Source organism: Cyprinus carpio, chromosome A12, assembly GCF_018340385.1.
Source record: "Cyprinus carpio isolate SPL01 chromosome A12, ASM1834038v1, whole genome shotgun sequence".
In the NCBI taxonomy this organism is placed as follows: Eukaryota; Metazoa; Chordata; class Actinopteri; order Cypriniformes; family Cyprinidae; genus Cyprinus; species Cyprinus carpio.
Genome location: NC_056583.1, coordinates 6333539 through 6350876, shown reverse-complemented (window position 1 = coordinate 6350876; position 17338 = coordinate 6333539). Strand labels below are relative to the sequence as shown.

The 17338-nt window shown below is 35.1% G+C and overlaps 1 protein-coding gene across 1 annotated transcript in view; it reads left to right on the top strand.

The window, feature by feature from the left end:
* The first annotated feature begins 385 nt into the window (after positions 1 to 385).
* The window catches only part of LOC109061337 (HEAT repeat-containing protein 1), a 28398-nt gene continuing 11445 nt past the window's right edge, over positions 386 to 17338 (top strand). The window contains exons 1-29 of the mRNA XM_042767320.1: positions 386 to 530; positions 1202 to 1343; positions 3533 to 3749; positions 3973 to 4114; positions 4216 to 4317; positions 4408 to 4554; positions 6250 to 6461; positions 6591 to 6721; positions 6920 to 7019; positions 7125 to 7229; positions 7350 to 7467; positions 7783 to 7890; positions 8036 to 8131; positions 8235 to 8317; positions 9061 to 9272; positions 9909 to 10030; positions 10607 to 10801; positions 11465 to 11633; positions 12433 to 12581; positions 12864 to 13056; positions 13395 to 13567; positions 13706 to 13861; positions 14937 to 15179; positions 15391 to 15522; positions 15658 to 15761; positions 15844 to 15990; positions 16231 to 16349; positions 16612 to 16733; positions 16809 to 16937. Of these exons, the coding sequence (XP_042623254.1) occupies positions 1202 to 1343; positions 3533 to 3749; positions 3973 to 4114; positions 4216 to 4317; positions 4408 to 4554; positions 6250 to 6461; positions 6591 to 6721; positions 6920 to 7019; positions 7125 to 7229; positions 7350 to 7467; positions 7783 to 7890; positions 8036 to 8131; positions 8235 to 8317; positions 9061 to 9272; positions 9909 to 10030; positions 10607 to 10801; positions 11465 to 11633; positions 12433 to 12581; positions 12864 to 13056; positions 13395 to 13567; positions 13706 to 13861; positions 14937 to 15179; positions 15391 to 15522; positions 15658 to 15761; positions 15844 to 15990; positions 16231 to 16349; positions 16612 to 16733; positions 16809 to 16937 (4068 nt within the window). The 5' untranslated portion in view covers positions 386 to 530. The remainder of the gene's footprint in view (positions 531 to 1201; positions 1344 to 3532; positions 3750 to 3972; positions 4115 to 4215; positions 4318 to 4407; positions 4555 to 6249; positions 6462 to 6590; positions 6722 to 6919; positions 7020 to 7124; positions 7230 to 7349; positions 7468 to 7782; positions 7891 to 8035; positions 8132 to 8234; positions 8318 to 9060; positions 9273 to 9908; positions 10031 to 10606; positions 10802 to 11464; positions 11634 to 12432; positions 12582 to 12863; positions 13057 to 13394; positions 13568 to 13705; positions 13862 to 14936; positions 15180 to 15390; positions 15523 to 15657; positions 15762 to 15843; positions 15991 to 16230; positions 16350 to 16611; positions 16734 to 16808; positions 16938 to 17338) is intronic.

The window sequence follows — 17338 nt, the reverse complement described above, 5'->3', positions numbered from 1 at the left end:
AGCTCTGCCAGGAAAGTCTCAAAAACACACACACACAAACACAAGTGGATTCGTAGTAAATTACGATTTGTACATTCAGACACTCGTACATTTTAAACATTCAAAGGTTTTTGTGCACAGTTGTATATCTACGAATTGTGTTTTGCATCTGTGAAATGTATTTTATGAATATATAATTTTATTTTGCGCATGTGAATTGCTTTTTGTGAATATATATTTTTTTTCACGCACATGAATTTTTTTTGTGTGTACGTGAATAATGTTTCATGCATGTGAAATTGTCTACGCATGTGTGAATCGTGTTTTTTGCGTGAATTATATTTGAGACTAATCTGCTTCCATACTTGCATGACGCTCAGTTTGTAGGTTTTAATTTTTTCCGGTCTCATACTATTTGGCACAAACCATCCGATGCACTAGGTGGCAGTATAACAGCAATTGATTTTTCTGTGACCCTAAGCAAACCAGAGAGGAAATTTACGCTAGCAGACGCACACACGTGGAAACTGGTGTGATAACTTCAATCAAAGGTATGGGAATATATTTACTCTTTTACAGATGAGAGACGTATAGTCGAGATCAAAACCTTAAAACATTTTGCGAAAAACTTTAGTCTTTGGTGCATATAACTTGGTATACATACATAGAATGTGTTTTGACAATTCAAAAGAATTCCGATAACATAGCTTATATTAACAGTATAGGCATACTTAAGCATAGCGTAACTGTCTTTTTTGTTGTATTATCAATACAAGGCCGTATAAATATTTTAGTATCGACATAATGTGGTCCACCACGTATGTAGACCGTATGTATCTCATCAAGCCTGTCAAGTCATGTTTCACTCAAAAGAAGTAAAAATATTCTGACAGCTTGTTACTCGTTGTTGTATTAGTAATGGAATCTAATGAGAATCACATTTGCAATAAAGAAAGTTACTAAAAAGAAAAACGTATGGATAATTTTCAGTAATCATTTTTGAAAAGAAGGGGAATATGTTTGATGATTGTCGTGAAAATATTATCATAATGCAACAACAACAACAACAAAAAAATCTTTCAGCTAGACTACTTTATGTAAAATGTAATTTATTTAGTGGTAAAATCTGACCTTTGATGAATGACGTTGCCCCCTTGAAACCGCACAATGGTTACTTTTGTGTGAAAACAGAAATCCTCATATTATTCTCATATGTCTGTAGATGACATCATTAGCACATCAGCTGAAGCGGCTGGCTCTGCCGCAGAATGACTCTAATCTGCTCAGCCAGAGAGTGGTGGCCTCTGTGCTCTTTGACCCTAAAGATGCTGCCAGCATGGACCGCAGCACCTTCTATGCCCTGGGTAAGTCACGTGTCCCGCTAGAGCTTTTCCTTCTTTTTCCTCCAATATACACTGCTCTTTTAAACTTGTATACTATGCTCATTGATGTGCATTTACCGAATATGAGACATTTATATACTTCTATATACTGTTATCTAGATGGAAGGGGAGATCCTTCCATTGAAAATGCCAAAGTCATGTCCAGTACATAAATGACTTATTTTATCCAATTTTATTTGCTTTCTAATAGCCAAATATGCTACCAGTAAAGTGGGTGAACTATGATTAAATAGGTTTTTATACAGGAACCATCAGTTTGCATACTAGTGTTTTATTTGGTGCGTGCATGGAGTACTTGCTTGAATATACAAATATTTAAATAGTTTTAGGATCTAGGCAGAGTGGCTCATTTATGTTATTCACAATACTTTATGGAAGGGGATGGTTGCTACTGAGCACTTTTGTCACAATTTTTATTCCCATGGTAACAGAGACATCTCTGATGGAGCGACAAGAGTTGGGAAGTAAAAAGTCCATTCATTCTCTGATTTATGATTTATAACAATTAATATGATTTTTAACAATAACACAAATACCTTTAAAGACAGACCTACTGTGAGTTCGGAGGTTGTTGGTATATGCTTTTGATGAGAGAAATATCTTTTTGCATTATTTCAACTTATTTTTAAGATACTCATGTTTAACAGCTGGATTCTTTCTCGTTGAAAAAAAATATAATAATACATTACCCATGATGATGCTGTACAGAAAAATAACCAATCAGAGATTTGAAGCAAGCAAATCACGCTAAAAGAGCTTGTAGGGACTGCTCACTCCCATAAAACAAAAACACGAAGAAAACAGTCTTGTACTTTTGCCTGTTTGTCTGATTTTCAAATACTTTTTTGCTTTGAATAAAAGTTTGTAGTTTTGTGATTCACCTTGCAGCTGGTTGGTTTGTTTTATTGCTTAAAATGCTTTAACAATTTTTTTAATGGATAAAGAATATGACAAATTTTTACTTTTTACTGTTTTCTATTAAACATTCACATACAATTTATATATATATATATATATATATATATATACACACACACACACACACACTTACAGTACAGGTCAAAAGTTTGGAAACATTACTATTTTTAATGTTTTTGAAAGAAGTCTCTTCTGCTCATCAAGCCTGCATTTATTTGATCAAAAATACAGAAAAAACAGTAATATTGTGAAATATTATTACAACTTAAAATAATAGTTTTCTATTTGAATATACTTTAAAAAAAATAATTTATTCCTGTGATGCAAAGCTGAATTTTCAGCATCATTACTCCAGCCTTCAGTGTCACATTTAACATCCAGTCTATCACATGATCATTTAGAAATCATTCTAATATTCTGATTTATTATGAGTGTTGGAAACAGTTCTGCTGTCTAATATATTTGATGAATAAAAGGCTAAAAAGAACTGCATTTATTAAAAAAAAAATAAAAAGTCTAATAATATATATTCTAATAATATATTTTCTTTACTATCACTTTTTATCAATTTAACACATCCTTGCTGAATAAAAGTATTGATTTTATTTAAAAAAAAAAAAGAAAAAAAATTACTGACCCCAAATTACTGACCAGTAGTGTATATTGTTATTACAAAATATTTATATTATATTATATTAAATATTATATATATATTTTTATTTTTTTTAACTTTTTATTCATCAAAGTATCCTAAAAAAGTATCACATGTTCTGAAAAAATATTAAGCAGCAGAACTGTTTCCAACTTTGATAATGAATCATCATATTAGAATGATTTCTAAAGGATCATGTGTTAATGATCCTAAAAATTCAGCTTTGCATCACAGAAATAAATGATAATTTAAAGTATAATACATTTAAAAACAATTATTTTAAATTGTAATAATATATCACAATATTAATTTTTTTTTCTGTATTTTTGATCAAATAAATGCAGGCTTGATGAGCAGAAGAAACTTATTTCAAAAACATTAAAAATAGTAATGTTTCCAAACTTTTGACCTGTACTGTATATGCAGATAGATAGATAGATAGATGGTTAGTTAATGTTTAGCTGCTCATGGTTTAGGGTCATCTAATTGTTTACTGTAATCATTCACCTGTAAATAATCATTTATTGCAACGAGTAGTAATCTTGTCTAAATGTCTGCTGTTATTGATCATTCTGAACAGGCTGCACGGGACTTGAGGAGCTGATGGGTATTGATCCAGCATTCAGTGAGTTTCAGGAGACTCTGTTTAGTCAAGCCTCTTTGACTTTAGAGCGCAGTGTTCAGAGCAAAGAGGTGAACAAGAAACTGGACAAGAGCATCTCACTCTTTCTCACTCGACTGTCACCTTACTTTCTGCTCAAGCCTGCTCTGAAATGCATTGAATGGCTCATACACAGGTAACTTTAGTAGATTTGCTGTTGTCTGTGTGAGTCTCACTTTGTCTGTTTTCAGACAGAAAACTGTGCTGTATGTTCTTAATTTAAAGGTGATGTGTGGAGAGACAGCTATAAGTAATCCATTTGTATGTAGACCTCCAGAAAAACAAAAAAGATTTGGTCACAGTTTTTGCAATTCCATTTTGAAATAGTCTTCACGGATACAAATTGCACTTGATTTCAGATTCCACATTCAGCTGTACAACCAGGACAGCCTGATTGCTTGTGTTTTACCATATCATGAGACTAAAGTGTTTGTACGAGTGATCCAGCTTTTAAAGATTGAAGATCCAACCCACAAATGGCACTGGCTGCATGGACTTCAGGTAAACCATATCGTTTCTGATTCTGTCGTATATGCAGTTGATGTAAAGAAAGCTATAGCTTAATTTGTTACTCTTCTAATTGCCCTGTGCTTTATCTATAGAAACCTGGTGTTCCCCTGGCTCGAGGAACTCTGCTCACACACTGCTATAAGGACTTAGGCTTCATGGATTTCATTTGTTCTATGGTCACAGATTCAGTAAAGGTAAAACACGCAGGCTGGGTTCTGTGCAGGTTAAAGTCTGCCAATCCAGTAATGTTGCATTCTTTAATGCTTTATTGAATCGTGTTGTAGGCATACTCTGGATTCGTCAGGGATGGGAACTGTCCGCAGCTGCGTGTGATTTTCTCTTTCTATGCATCCACCATTGTTTCTGCACTTGATGCAGTGGAGAAGATAACTAACTCTATTATTGCCAAACTGCTTCCATTTGTGCAACTGGTAAGACTATAATTCAGTGACATAATGCTTGTTTAAGTTTATAAATATATATGTATATGGGTGTGTTTTAGAAGTTTTTAATGAATTATACTAATTATGTGTATATAATTATTTTTCATTACTCGTCAGTATTTAATTTAATCAATATTAAATGACAACATTTACATTTACATCAAGTTCTGTTTAAGTTCTATCCATTTCAGTTCAGTTTGCAGCCATATTTCTAATATGATGTTTAAGGGTGTCAAAATATTCTTGTATACATTGTTGTTGTAAGCATGCCAATCTATAAATGTGTGTTTCCTTTCCCACTGTTATTTCTCAGCAGATTGAAGTATTCTTATTTCTTTGTTTTATTATTACTTTTTTCACGATAATTTAAAATTTGATTACATTTATTAAATTCAAATATGCCAGACTACATCTCCAAATAGCAACTGGGTCGGGCATTTGTTACTGTTAATAATAATAACAGTCATATTAATATCTTTTAATAATTCTATTCAAAAGAATAGTTTTTACACTATTTCTAATGTAACAAATTTACAGTTAAAACAGGGATATTCCAGGGGTGAAACCTGGAATTTGGGGAATCAGAATATTGTATGCTTTACATTATTAAAAAATATTCCCGATATTAAAATAATCGAATATTGCCAAATTTAATTTAATATTGGGTTGTGCATGTAAACATAGTCAGTGCGTGATTCCAGCATCTATATCTAGCAGTGATGTATTGCAGATGTATTGCAGATATATGCCATGTGTGTACATATATATATTAGCCAAAACTTTCTTTTTTGTTTCAGCAAATGGAATGATTCTTGGTGACAAATCTTATTTTGACACATATTTTGGGAAAATGCTTTGAAAATTTTCAAAAACTCAACAATACACTGTGGGCAAATTCAGTACCCTTTCGTTATGTTCGGGATGAAAACATCCACTAAATTAGACTGCAGTAAAATGTATCAGAGAATTTTTTTTTTTTTTTTTTGCATAAAGCTATTAATCAACCTCAGTCCTGATCAAAACTACTACATTTTTTCAAAAAATCCAGGATTTTTACTCTTTAATTGCCAAGTTCATAAATGATGTCACTGATTTGGGGGGAAAAAAACACAAAATGATTTATTTTCAATATAAAAAGTGATTGTGGACTGGATTTTTTTTTTACCTTTTATCACAGTCTTGGACACTTGGACAAGATTAGTAACAACATCGGCTTTGATGCATTGTTAGTTTTTGTGCAGCATCAGATGTTAATTTTTTCTCCCTCATTTACTGTTCGTGGCTGTTTTTGCCCCATTGACTTCCATTATAACGACATTTTTTGTTTGCAAAGCCATGACACCATATAATCATTCATTCTTGATTGTTGGTGGTTTTCCCTGTTGGGAAGAGGTAAAATTTGTAATTTTTACTGTTGATCACCAGATGGCCAACATAAAAGGTAAACAAATATCCAGTCCACAATCACTTTTTATATTGAAAATAAGTCATTTTGTGTGTTTTCCCCCAAATCAGTGACATCATTTATGAACTTGGCAATTAAAGAGTAAAAATCCTGTATTTTTTTTAAACATTTAGTAGTTTTGATCAGGACTGAGGTTGATTAACAGATTTATGCAAAAACAATTTAACAGAACCAACAGAACCTAAATAAATTTCTGCTTTTTTCTTTCCCATAACCAGGGACTGAAATCTAACCTTCTAGACTACGTGGCTGCCACTTACATGGTTGTGTGTCAGATGGCAGTGAAGGTAGTAATGGAAGCTCAGCTGGTTGACTCTTTGACCGTGCAGTTGTGCAAGTCTCTAAGCCGAATGCCTCAGCTGTCCAGAGAGGGTTTGAGCTGCATTATCGTCCTCTTGCAGAACCAGAAAGAAGGAATTGTTGGTCCAAAGTAAGTTTTAGTGATTTTCCTACTCCATGTCACACTAAATGAATAGTTGTATAAGATGTTCAAGTCTAGTCTAGTACTTTTTGTCCCACTGCATCTAAAATACTTTACTTTTTTGTCTTTTCCCATTAGGGCATTTGGATACCTGTGTGCTATCCCCACCCTGGTGTCTACTCTCCAGAGTATAGCAACAGTTCATGACATCAGTCCTCTGCTGCGTTATCTGCTGCCCCATCTCATACACTCTGTGATGACCCAGGATGGTTGGTTTCTATCTGTGTTCTGTATAAACTTGCAGTGGCATCTCTTTTCTGAATATAAATGCACTAGTTAGCAAATGACAATATTCCAATCAGTTACCAATGGACAGATTCAAGTCCCGACTCCCGTCCTACATTTTTTTTTCTTATTCTTATTTCTTATTATTTTTCTTATTTGCTTTATTTGTTGTGTCCCTGTAGATGAGCAGCAGAATGAAAGTTTGTCAGACAGTACTGGACTATTACAGTCAGTGTTTCAGGACCTTCCACTGTCTGGCAACCTGGAGAGCACTGCAGCCAAGTAAGTGTGGTTTATGAGTGAATCTTTCTCTGTCCTGGACATTATGCATGTATGATGGTCTGAATTATTAGATATTCACTCTTCTACAATTGTCGTTTTGTGCAGAATGCTTCTTGAGGAGTATGTTTCCTGCAGCATTGAGCTCTCCTCAGATAGGATTTCAGCTCTTAATCAAAGAATCCAATCTGCTGTACGACAGTTTGAATCCAGGTAGCTTTATAGTCACTTCTGAGCTTAATGGTATAGTACAGCTCATAAAATGTTATTTCATAAAGAGTGTTTTGTTTCTGGTGTTTATCTTGGAGTGTTTTTTTTTTAACTTTTTTACAGGTATCCATGTGCACTGGATGTGGCACTGGAAAATCATGTCAAAAAAATGTCATCCGACCATGAAAAAACTGTCCTTCATCAGTTCATCTCTCTAACTATGAGCTGTGGAAAATATCAAGTAGGTCTATCAGGTGTTTTATTGCTTTAACAAGTGATCCACAATATTGTACTCTCAGCTGACCTTTATCACAAAATAAATTCTGACAGGGTGATCAGAATCTGATGTAAAACTGGAATGAGGGAACATATTAGACACATGAAGCTGGCACAGATGTGTAGTACATCAGTTGCCTGTTAAAAAAAAAAAAAAAAAAAAAACTTTTTGACAGCCCTTGTGCTAATGTAATTTTTGTGGTTTTTGTAGTTGTAATAATTACCATTCACATCTTTCAGCCCCCAAAACAAGACTTTAAAATGTTGTTCTTATATGCAGATCCTTCCAGATTCAGACACCTCTCTGATGCTCAGTCTGAATCATCCACTAGCTTCTGTGAGAAATATGGCTGTAGACTACCTGAAGGAGATCCTCACCTCAGAACACGTGTGTATCTTTTGTATTCCCCTTCAATGTTAGCTTACCATTTTCCAGTTTTTAATCGTAACATCCCATTGGACATCTATGAGACCCACATTAATGAAGTAATGAGATTTTTGTTGTCCATTTGTGATATGTTTTTATGGAGCAGAATGGCTTTGATGAGGCGTTTCTGAAGGATGCATTGCTGGAAAGAATAAAGGATGATATGCCAGAGATTGTGCTCTCTGCCCTTAAAGCTTTGCAGGTAAAATGACAACGTCATTAATGTAATGTGTTTTGGTGATGTAAACTTTACCCTTGTCTTATTTATGATACAATCTAAATGTTATGTTATGGTTCCCTGACAGCTTCACATGGACCTTATGGATGCAGAGGAAACTGTTTCCTGTTTGATTTCACTTCTTCATCGCATCAAACCATCAGCGGAATGGTTAGTTAACTGATGTTATACCTTCTTTCACTCTAGAATGATACAAATGTATGTCTTTATAAAAGGGACATTGGATAAAATTTTCATTATGAGCGCTGCACGATTCAAAGTCAAAACACAGAATGGGAGTTTTTATGTGAATGAATCTCTTAAGGGAACCAACTGTCTTCAGAAAAGTTTTGATGTCATTTTCATTTCAATTTTTCTTATAATGCCTGATAAAGCAGCATTTATGAGTGCAGCTGCTTTGTGTACAGTGAGCTGTACACAAAACTTGGTGAGTTGTCAACTGCCTCCTAACTGATACATAAGCAGCAATTTTGTGTGTCATTCAAATATCATTCATTAACTGAAGTGCATGGGAAGAAAATAAGAAATCTTAAAAGGTAGCATTGGCAGCATGCCTATAGAGACTTGAAATGCTAAAGGTAAAAGGTTTCGTAATGTATTGTTAAGCTATACTGCTCTTTTCATCCACGATAATGAAAATTTGATAATAAAATTGGATGATAAAGAGGGCTGTAATTGATGTTAAGTAATTATGTGCCTGTTTTTACACAACCAGGTACATTTTTATTAAATGCAGCCAAAATGTAACATGAACATTGAAATCACGTGTCCCAATTGGGACATCCACAACAACAACAAAAAACACTTTTTTGAATAATGTAGGAATATAAATAACTAATTTTCCACACTAAGGATACACTAGTTTAGCTCTATTTGACTTTTTCTTTATGCAGGTGTTCGGTGCTAAAAGAGGCTGTGCGAGTTCTCGATGACCCGCGTATCATTGAGGGCAACCCAGATCTTAAGGCTCAGATTAGTTGGGAGATTCTGCCCTTCCTGGTGTTGACCAATGCTGCGCCCAAGTGTGTGGAGCTGCAAATGGCATCTTGTGTGGCTGAAACAACTTTGCTTTCCCAGCATCCCCTAACTCATGGTTGGGCCAAAGGTAAACACTCGTGCTGTTTTACATGCCTTCTGATATTTGAGAAACGTAATTTGATAGTAATGTTTCAAGATTAACACTTTTGGACTGAAGAAACTTAGGTTTATTTGATTATCGATACCTTTTTTTTTATCATGTTAATGTATCAAATATGATACATCATGTTTATTTGTGCATCTCTCAATCATCCTTGATTGAGGATGCGTTGCATTATATGTGATATGATATAGAACTTAGATTTTTTTTCCACCTTTTGAGCTTCATATTCACCTATATCGTGCTAAATGAGCCATAATAGCCTAATGTATCAAATATTTCTGTATTTTTTTCTAAAGTTTTGTCTAAATCTCTAGAATGGTATTTTCTGCAAATTACCCAGAATCAATATTCAGTAGCAATTTCCTTACATTCACAACATATTTACCTTCCTTAATGTTAATTATTTCTGATAAAAAAAAAAAGAAATGATGCAGGACTTGATTTAATCCATTGGTATATGATTGGATGGTGAAAACTAAGCTGTTACATTACTGGTTATTATTATTTTTGCTGCTCACAGTGGCTTAAAATAGTCAGAGGAAGAGAAAGATGAATGATTATTTGATTCTTGTCATCTTGATGTGATTTCTTTATTTATAGTGCTGAAGGATGTTCTGGTCAAAACCTCTCCATCAGATGTGCTAGGTGTAGTCAACCAAATGCTTACAACAACTCTGATCAAGAACTTGGCCAATATGGATCATGCAACCAAACGCGACACTGTAAGTGTCAAACTTCCTGTCCAAGCTTAAAGGGTTACTCCATCCCAAAATGAAAATGTTGTCATTAATCACTTACCCCCATGTCGTTCCAAACCCGTGAAAGCTTCGTTCATCTTCAAACACAATTTAAGATATTTTGGATGAAAACCGGGAGGCTTGTGACTGTCCCATAGACTGCAAAGTAAATTACACTGTTAAGGTCTAGAAAAATATGAAAAGCATCGTCAGAATACTCCATCTGCCATCAGTAGTTCAACCGTAATGTTATGAAGCGACAAGAATACTTTTTGTACACGAAGAAAACAAAAATAACGACTTTATTCAACAATTTGTCTCCTCTGTGTCTCTCCGCATCACCGTAGGGCCACAGAGGGGAAGTCAACCCTGTATGCATTTGTTTCTTTGAATTTTTATTTTGTCCATACAGTGAACTATTTAATGTAGGCTATTTAATTCATCTATTTAATTAATCCAGTGTTGCATTCTTAAAAATATTTTTGAAACGACATCTCAATAACAAACCAACATTATCTTTGGTTAGTTCGAGCTGTGTTTTCTCATGCGTGTATCTTGCAGCTGCAGAATGTGTGTGATATCCTGAGCCGTCAGGGCAGCAGTGTGCGGGAGAGAGCAGCGTTTGTGGTGTTCAGTAATGCACTGCTGCAGAGTCTGCAGTCCATGACGGAGAGTCAACACCTCCACACTGCACAGAGTGTGTACAAACTACTGGAACCTTTACTGCTACAGGTCTACACAATCCAACCTGAACAGGTCAGAGCACAAATGCAGAAACAAATAGCTTCAAATGACTTTTTAAAATGCACTGACACAGCAATTCTGGCCAGTACCAATTTCAAGAGAGTTTTGGCTAGGGATGCACGATGTTGGTGTCAACCATAGTTTTACAAAATGATTGGAAGTGGATATTATACAGAATATTCGCTCTAAAAATAGGCAAAGCTTTATACATTTGCAATATCTAGTATTGCCAGAAACTTTTGTCAGTCGATATTTCCATATCAGTGCTGTCTCTATGTGCATCACAAAAAATCAATACAGTTTCCAATATTACACATTTGTTGTATACTAATAAAAAAAAAAACACAAACTCTCTAAAACCCTAATTCAGAATGTTATATGCTGTGAATATTGTCAAAGGATATTTATGTACATCATAAAAAAAAGCAAATGTTCATTTCTGTTGTTTAGACAAAGACTATATCGTTTGAATTATGAAAAAACAACCTTTTGTTATCAGCACCATGTACTTCCAATGTTGACTGCTGCTGATAATTTTAGAATTATACATTTTAATACATAGCGATATAGTCACTAGTATATTGTGCATCATATTAACTACACTGTTATTTAATTGAAATTACACAATTGTATTTAGGTCTAATGTTAATTTTTACTTTTTTTAATGTATGTTAGGCTTCTTGTGAGGAGGTAAACGAGTGTCTGCCAGTCTGTGTGATATTGGGTGAGTTTCTGCAGAAGATGAGCTCTGATCTCAGTGCAGAGAGAGAACAAGGCCTCCTCCTGCTGTCACTCCTGCGGCTTTTCATCACGGCACTCAAATGTCCAGATTCCACATTTAAAGGTACAGGACTGCTTATTTAGATGTGAACTGTGATTTGATCGTAATAAAAATTACATGCATTTATGTCTTCGTTTGTGGTATCTTACATTTTATGTAAACTGAAAGAATTCCCATCTAAATATTCACACTATTTAAATCTTTTTATATTTACTACCATTCAGATGTTTTAAAGATTTTTTTGAAATGTTATTACAACTTAAAATAACTTTTTTTATGTTATATAATTGAAAATGAATTTACTCCTGTGATTGCAAAGATGAATTTTCAGCAGCCATTTGGTGCTCAAGAAACATTTCTTATTATTATCAATGTTGAAAACTGCTGCTTAATGTTTTTGTGTCATACAATTTTGTGTAATTTCTTTTTTTTTTTTTTTTTGACGGATAGAGAGTTAAAAAAAAATGGCATTTATTTTAAATATTGTTCTTTTTTCTTTTTTTTTAAACAATGTAAAAGTCTTTACTGTCAATTTAATGCATCCATGATGAAGAAGAATATTCATTTATTTTATTAAAAAATGTATTGACCCCCAAACTATTGAATGGTAGTATTCATCTGCATAACTCTCCTTGTTAAATGTAAAAGAAAGAAAAAAGTTTTTTTCAAAGGGTAATAACCATTTTAAGACAGCAGGCCATTTCTTGGAATAGAGGCATTTACTTAATTCACTACAAACATTTGATGTTCTCAAAATATTTGATGTTCTCTATTGTCCTGAATAATTATCTAAAAAAAGTGTTGCTAAAATTGCATTACTGTGTATAATGTATTTGTTAGTTAACAAGGTTGTGTTTTTCAGATGAGCCATGGTGGAACCCAGAGAAAATGGATGCCAATACCTGCTGTTACGTGCATCTCCTGTGTCGTCTCTTTGATGTAGTGATATCAGGGGCCAGTCAAGGGCCCTTGGCTCTCTGCTTCAAGAGCCTAATGCAGCCTCTGTTACAAGTAGTGTATTCTCTTCACACATATACTGTTTAGCAAACAACTCTACACTTAACCTTTCTAGGTGGAATAACATGCTGTTAATTTAGATTTTTACTGATGTGGCTGAGGCACATTAGTAGTTTTTATAAATTGGCAGTTCTTGAACATGGTTTTCACTTTTGCCATGCTATAATTACACCAGAGGCTGCCATTGTGACTTAACATTACTATTTATTTTCATTCAAATCAATGGCTAGATAAAATCAAAGATAGCTCATTTCTTTCTGGCTTTGTCATTTGCAGGTTCACCTGAATGAGCCGACAACCCTCTTTAAGTTCCTCTCTCTTTTATGGGGCTACAACAGTAATTTGGGTGATCAGTTGGATTGTCAAGTTAGTGCCATACTGCAAACGCAGGCTCTTTATGTGGGAAAGGCTTTGCTTTGCAATCAGCCAATAAAAACCCGCAACGTGCTGGCAGCAGGTTCCTCACCAGGTATGTCAGTATGGTCTCTCTTGCATCTGGGTTAGTTACATATGAATGGTTTTTGCTTGTTTTATTTTTTTGGGGGGATCTTTACAGGATGTTCTGAGTAAGTATATTTGCAACGACTGTCAATTATTTCATAATATATTTTAAAATCTGTTTAGAATTTAATCATGAATAATTTAAGACTAAAAGATATCTAAGCCCACTAAGATCCTTTTATTGACTAAATCTGATAGTAAAAATAATTTTTATTGGTTTAGAATATTTTTTTTTTTTTTTTTTAGAGAGAGAGCTTGTTCTCAGCCATGACTAATGTGCAACTCGCTGTGGTCTTGTTTTTGCAGTGGTGCCGTCTTTGCTGGTGTGTTTGTGTTCAGGCGTGTGTGAAGTTCGGAGAGCTGCCATTGCTGTGCTCCATTCTCTGTCAGGGGTTGTTTCTTCACCTTATTATCTACTAGTGGAGAACGTCCTCAAATCGTCAGAGGAGATCATCGCTGACCCCTCTTACCTCAGCCAGGTCAGTCAAAGCATAATACATGCTGTATTAGCTTTGTATAGCTTTGGTAAAAAGGATTTTCATCTTGCTTTTGTTGCATAAGTGTTGGACACATAAATCAAAACTCTTTAAGAAATAACACTTTTTATTTTACTATAGGCACTGTCCAAGATGTATGAGGAGGAACTGTTATTGAAAGATAAAAAGAAAAAGCTGGCATCAATTGAGCAGCTTCTGCAGTGTGTGCAGTTACCTTGCTGCCCTGCCTACACCTGTAAAACACTGCTGCGAGCACTTCAGGATGTTCATGGAGAGGTACTGTCACCCAACTGATCATAGTTTGCATCTCCTCGAGTAGTTTATTTAGCAATTTGGTTTATATAAATGTGTTTTGTGCGGTCCATGTAATCAGGTGACCTAGTTGCCACAAAAACAGCTCCACGTGACACGAAACATGCTTGAACAGTAGGGACTCAGACTACATTAAATATGGGTTTTCTTGCAGTGTGGATAAATATGGTTGCTGACCATGTCTTTGAGCATGAACTCAATGACAGTCAAGAGACATCTAGAAAACAAAATTGCCTTGTCAATGTAAAAAAAAAAAAAAAAAAAAAAAACTGAAAATTGTCGTCATTTACTCACCCTCATGCCATTCCAAACTTAAATGGCTTTATGTGAAGCACAAAATAACTTTTGAAGAATGTTTTTTAATTAATTATGAACTTTCAAACTTCTTTTAAGCAGAAGGGAAGCTTTTGCAATTTCATTAGTTTCATGATGACAGGATTTTTAAACAAAAACCAAAACATTTTTTAGACAAAAAATTTTAACCTGTCAAGCGGAGACACTTTTTTTTGTACGATAACAGGGTTGTGGGCTTACTTTTTTTTTTTTGGTTGGAGCACTTGCAGTCCTAATTAGAAACATGTTGAAACACAGGCAAAAATTTAGTTTTACCTTCTGATCAGTGACTGCCATTAACTTTCCCATTACAGGGTGTCATTTGCCCCCATAAATTGATTTTCACAGGCATTTTTAATGTCAAATTTTTTTATTATTATTTTTTTTTTACATAATTCAATCAGAGTAACAGAACATAGTCAGGCTGTTACCAATTATATGAAGTATCAGCAAAATCCATCTGCACTGCAAAGGTGACACAAACTGTATCTGAAGTTCCATTTACAAGTATTGAAAAAAACTGTTGAATGCTGCTCAGAAGGAGGCATGAATGCATTTACACTGCAATAATGATTACATGTTATTAGATTTAGGTGTGCTTAAATATTTTTTCACAGTCCCACATAGTAATTTTCAGTCACTTTTGTTTATTTAGTGTTTGATGCTAGTTTGTCCTGCTTTTCTTATAATAATGCCCTTTGTCCAGCCTGTTTTGGCCATTCTACTGCCTGCTGTGGAGCGACTTCTTGAGCAGTGTGCTCCAGACTCATGCACCTTCCTGCCAGATGAGGCCCACCTCCTGCAGCTCCTGCTGAGCAAGTTCAATGAGGCTTCTGCACCTTTACTGGTCAAAGACCCTCGATGCCTGGAGGTCTTCATTAGGGCACTGGGCACCTCAGCCAAGCCGTACCCTTCTATGCCTGGTTTCCAGATTATTGCCCTGGAGCAGGTTGGTGGACGTTTAGAAAAAGCCTTCTGCTTGGAGATTGACAATTGGAAATTTTGGTCCGTTAAGACTCCTCATTTTAGTTTTGTTATCACATACTCCATCATTAATAAATTTGTACCGTTTTATCATTCTATATGTATATGTCACTCATTCTATATGTTCTATGATGATGCATGATGCGTGTAGGTAATTTATTTGCATGTTTCCTCAGATCACCAAGCCATTCTTCAATGCTCTTGGAGATGAAAAGATTCAACAGAAAATTCTTTCTGTTTTATTTGACTTGCTGGTGGGGAACAAAAACCCTGCCTGTGCCCAAGCTATCAACAGTGTCTTTAAAGCGGTATGGGAAATATTCATTTTCTTTTCATATTCATTTTAAAGGATATTATTTAGAAGTAATGTTGTTTTTTTTTTTTTTTTTTTGCTTATTCTGGAAATAACAATAACCCACGTTTCGCTGTGTCTCTGTTTCTAGATTGCTGTGGATGCAGAGCTAGTGGCCAATGAGCTGATGCCTGTAGAGAAACAAAAAGTTACTGCAACAGTTCAACAAGCACGCAGGAGTAAAATGCAAACTAGGTGAGTAGCTGTCCTTAGTTAATCAACTCCTTATTCCAGTTCTGAAAGATTTGAAGATTTAAATTGCAATCTTTCTTCTCAGAAAAACACAAGACACATCCAGGGCAGTGTCGGAGGAGAATGTTGTCTCTTGGCCAAGAGTTACCCTGATTTTAGAGCTTCTGCAACACAAGAAAAAGCTAAGGCGAGCCGAGTGTCTTGTGCCCGCTCTGTTTAATCTGCTGTCCAGGTATGTTAAGCTTGCATCTACTGCTATGTTTTGACATTTAACATTTTTTCAGCTTGTGCAAGTTTCCTATATCAAACCTATATCAAATTCTTTCTGACATTCTTCTGTGGCTGAATGCTCTGATGCAGTAAAATCAAGATGAATACAACAAATCTCACTGAGTGTTCTGATTGAATATGCTCTGAAATGTTATATAAAAGTATAATGGATTGTCAGTGCCATTTTATTTGGGTGCTGTAGATGTCTGGAGCCCGCCGCAGCTGAACAGGAGAATCTCGAGTACACAAAACAACTCATCCTCAGCTGCCTGCTGAATGTCTGTCAGAAACTGTCTCCCGATGGAGGGCCTATAAGCAAAGGTACTTGCAATCTGGCATGAAATGGCTAAAAAAAAAAGATTAGAAAGGTTTTGATAAGGTCAAATGATTTTGTTCATTTCTTTAGCCCTATGCGGGTGGTAATATTTTGCATGTGAGATAGTTTTACAGACCTTAAGAAATAATTGCCATCTAGGTTTTCTTGTCACTTTGCAGAGGATATAAGTACAAGCTTTCTCTTGATTTTCTTTGAATCAGGAAATGTCATTGTTAGGAAATATTGCATTTGTGTGTGTGTGTGTAGATGTGCTGGAGGAGGATAAATTTAACGTGGAGCTGGTAGTGCAGTGTGTCAGGATGTCAGACATGCCCCAAACTCACCATCATGCTCTCCTTCTGCTCGGTGCTTTGGCCGGTATCTTTCCTGTAAGTACAGTCATGAAACACTCACTCATAAATACATTCAGACACAGTGGTAAACGTCTTTCTCTCTGATTTTAGGAGAAGGTTCTTCACAACATCATGCCCATCTTCACATTCATGGGCTCTAACATCATGCGACTGGATGACACTTACAGCTTCCAGGTCATCAACAAGACTGTTCAGGCAGTCATCCCTGCTCTTATAAAGGTATGTTTAAAAATATGTTTGCTCTATATACAGTGTGATATATTTGAAGTGTTCAAGTGGCTCAATGGTAGTGCATTGCGTTAGCAGCGCAAAAGGTTTTGGGGTTGATTCCCATGGAGCACATGTTAGGTAAAAAATGTTAGCCTAAATGCACTGTAAGTCGCTTTGGATAAAGGTGTCTGCTAAATGCATAAATGTAAATCTAATGAAGCATTTGAGTGCCTGAACAAACCTCAAATCTGTAGTATTAAACTTCACTGTGTGGCTGGTTTGTAGGGGTGTGCGATATGTATGGCAATATCGTAATCACTGTTTAATGATGTGTGAGCTTGACATTGAGTATGTCACTCACTTTGTAAAAAACAAACTAAAACACTCGATTCTAGATATAGTGGTAAAAA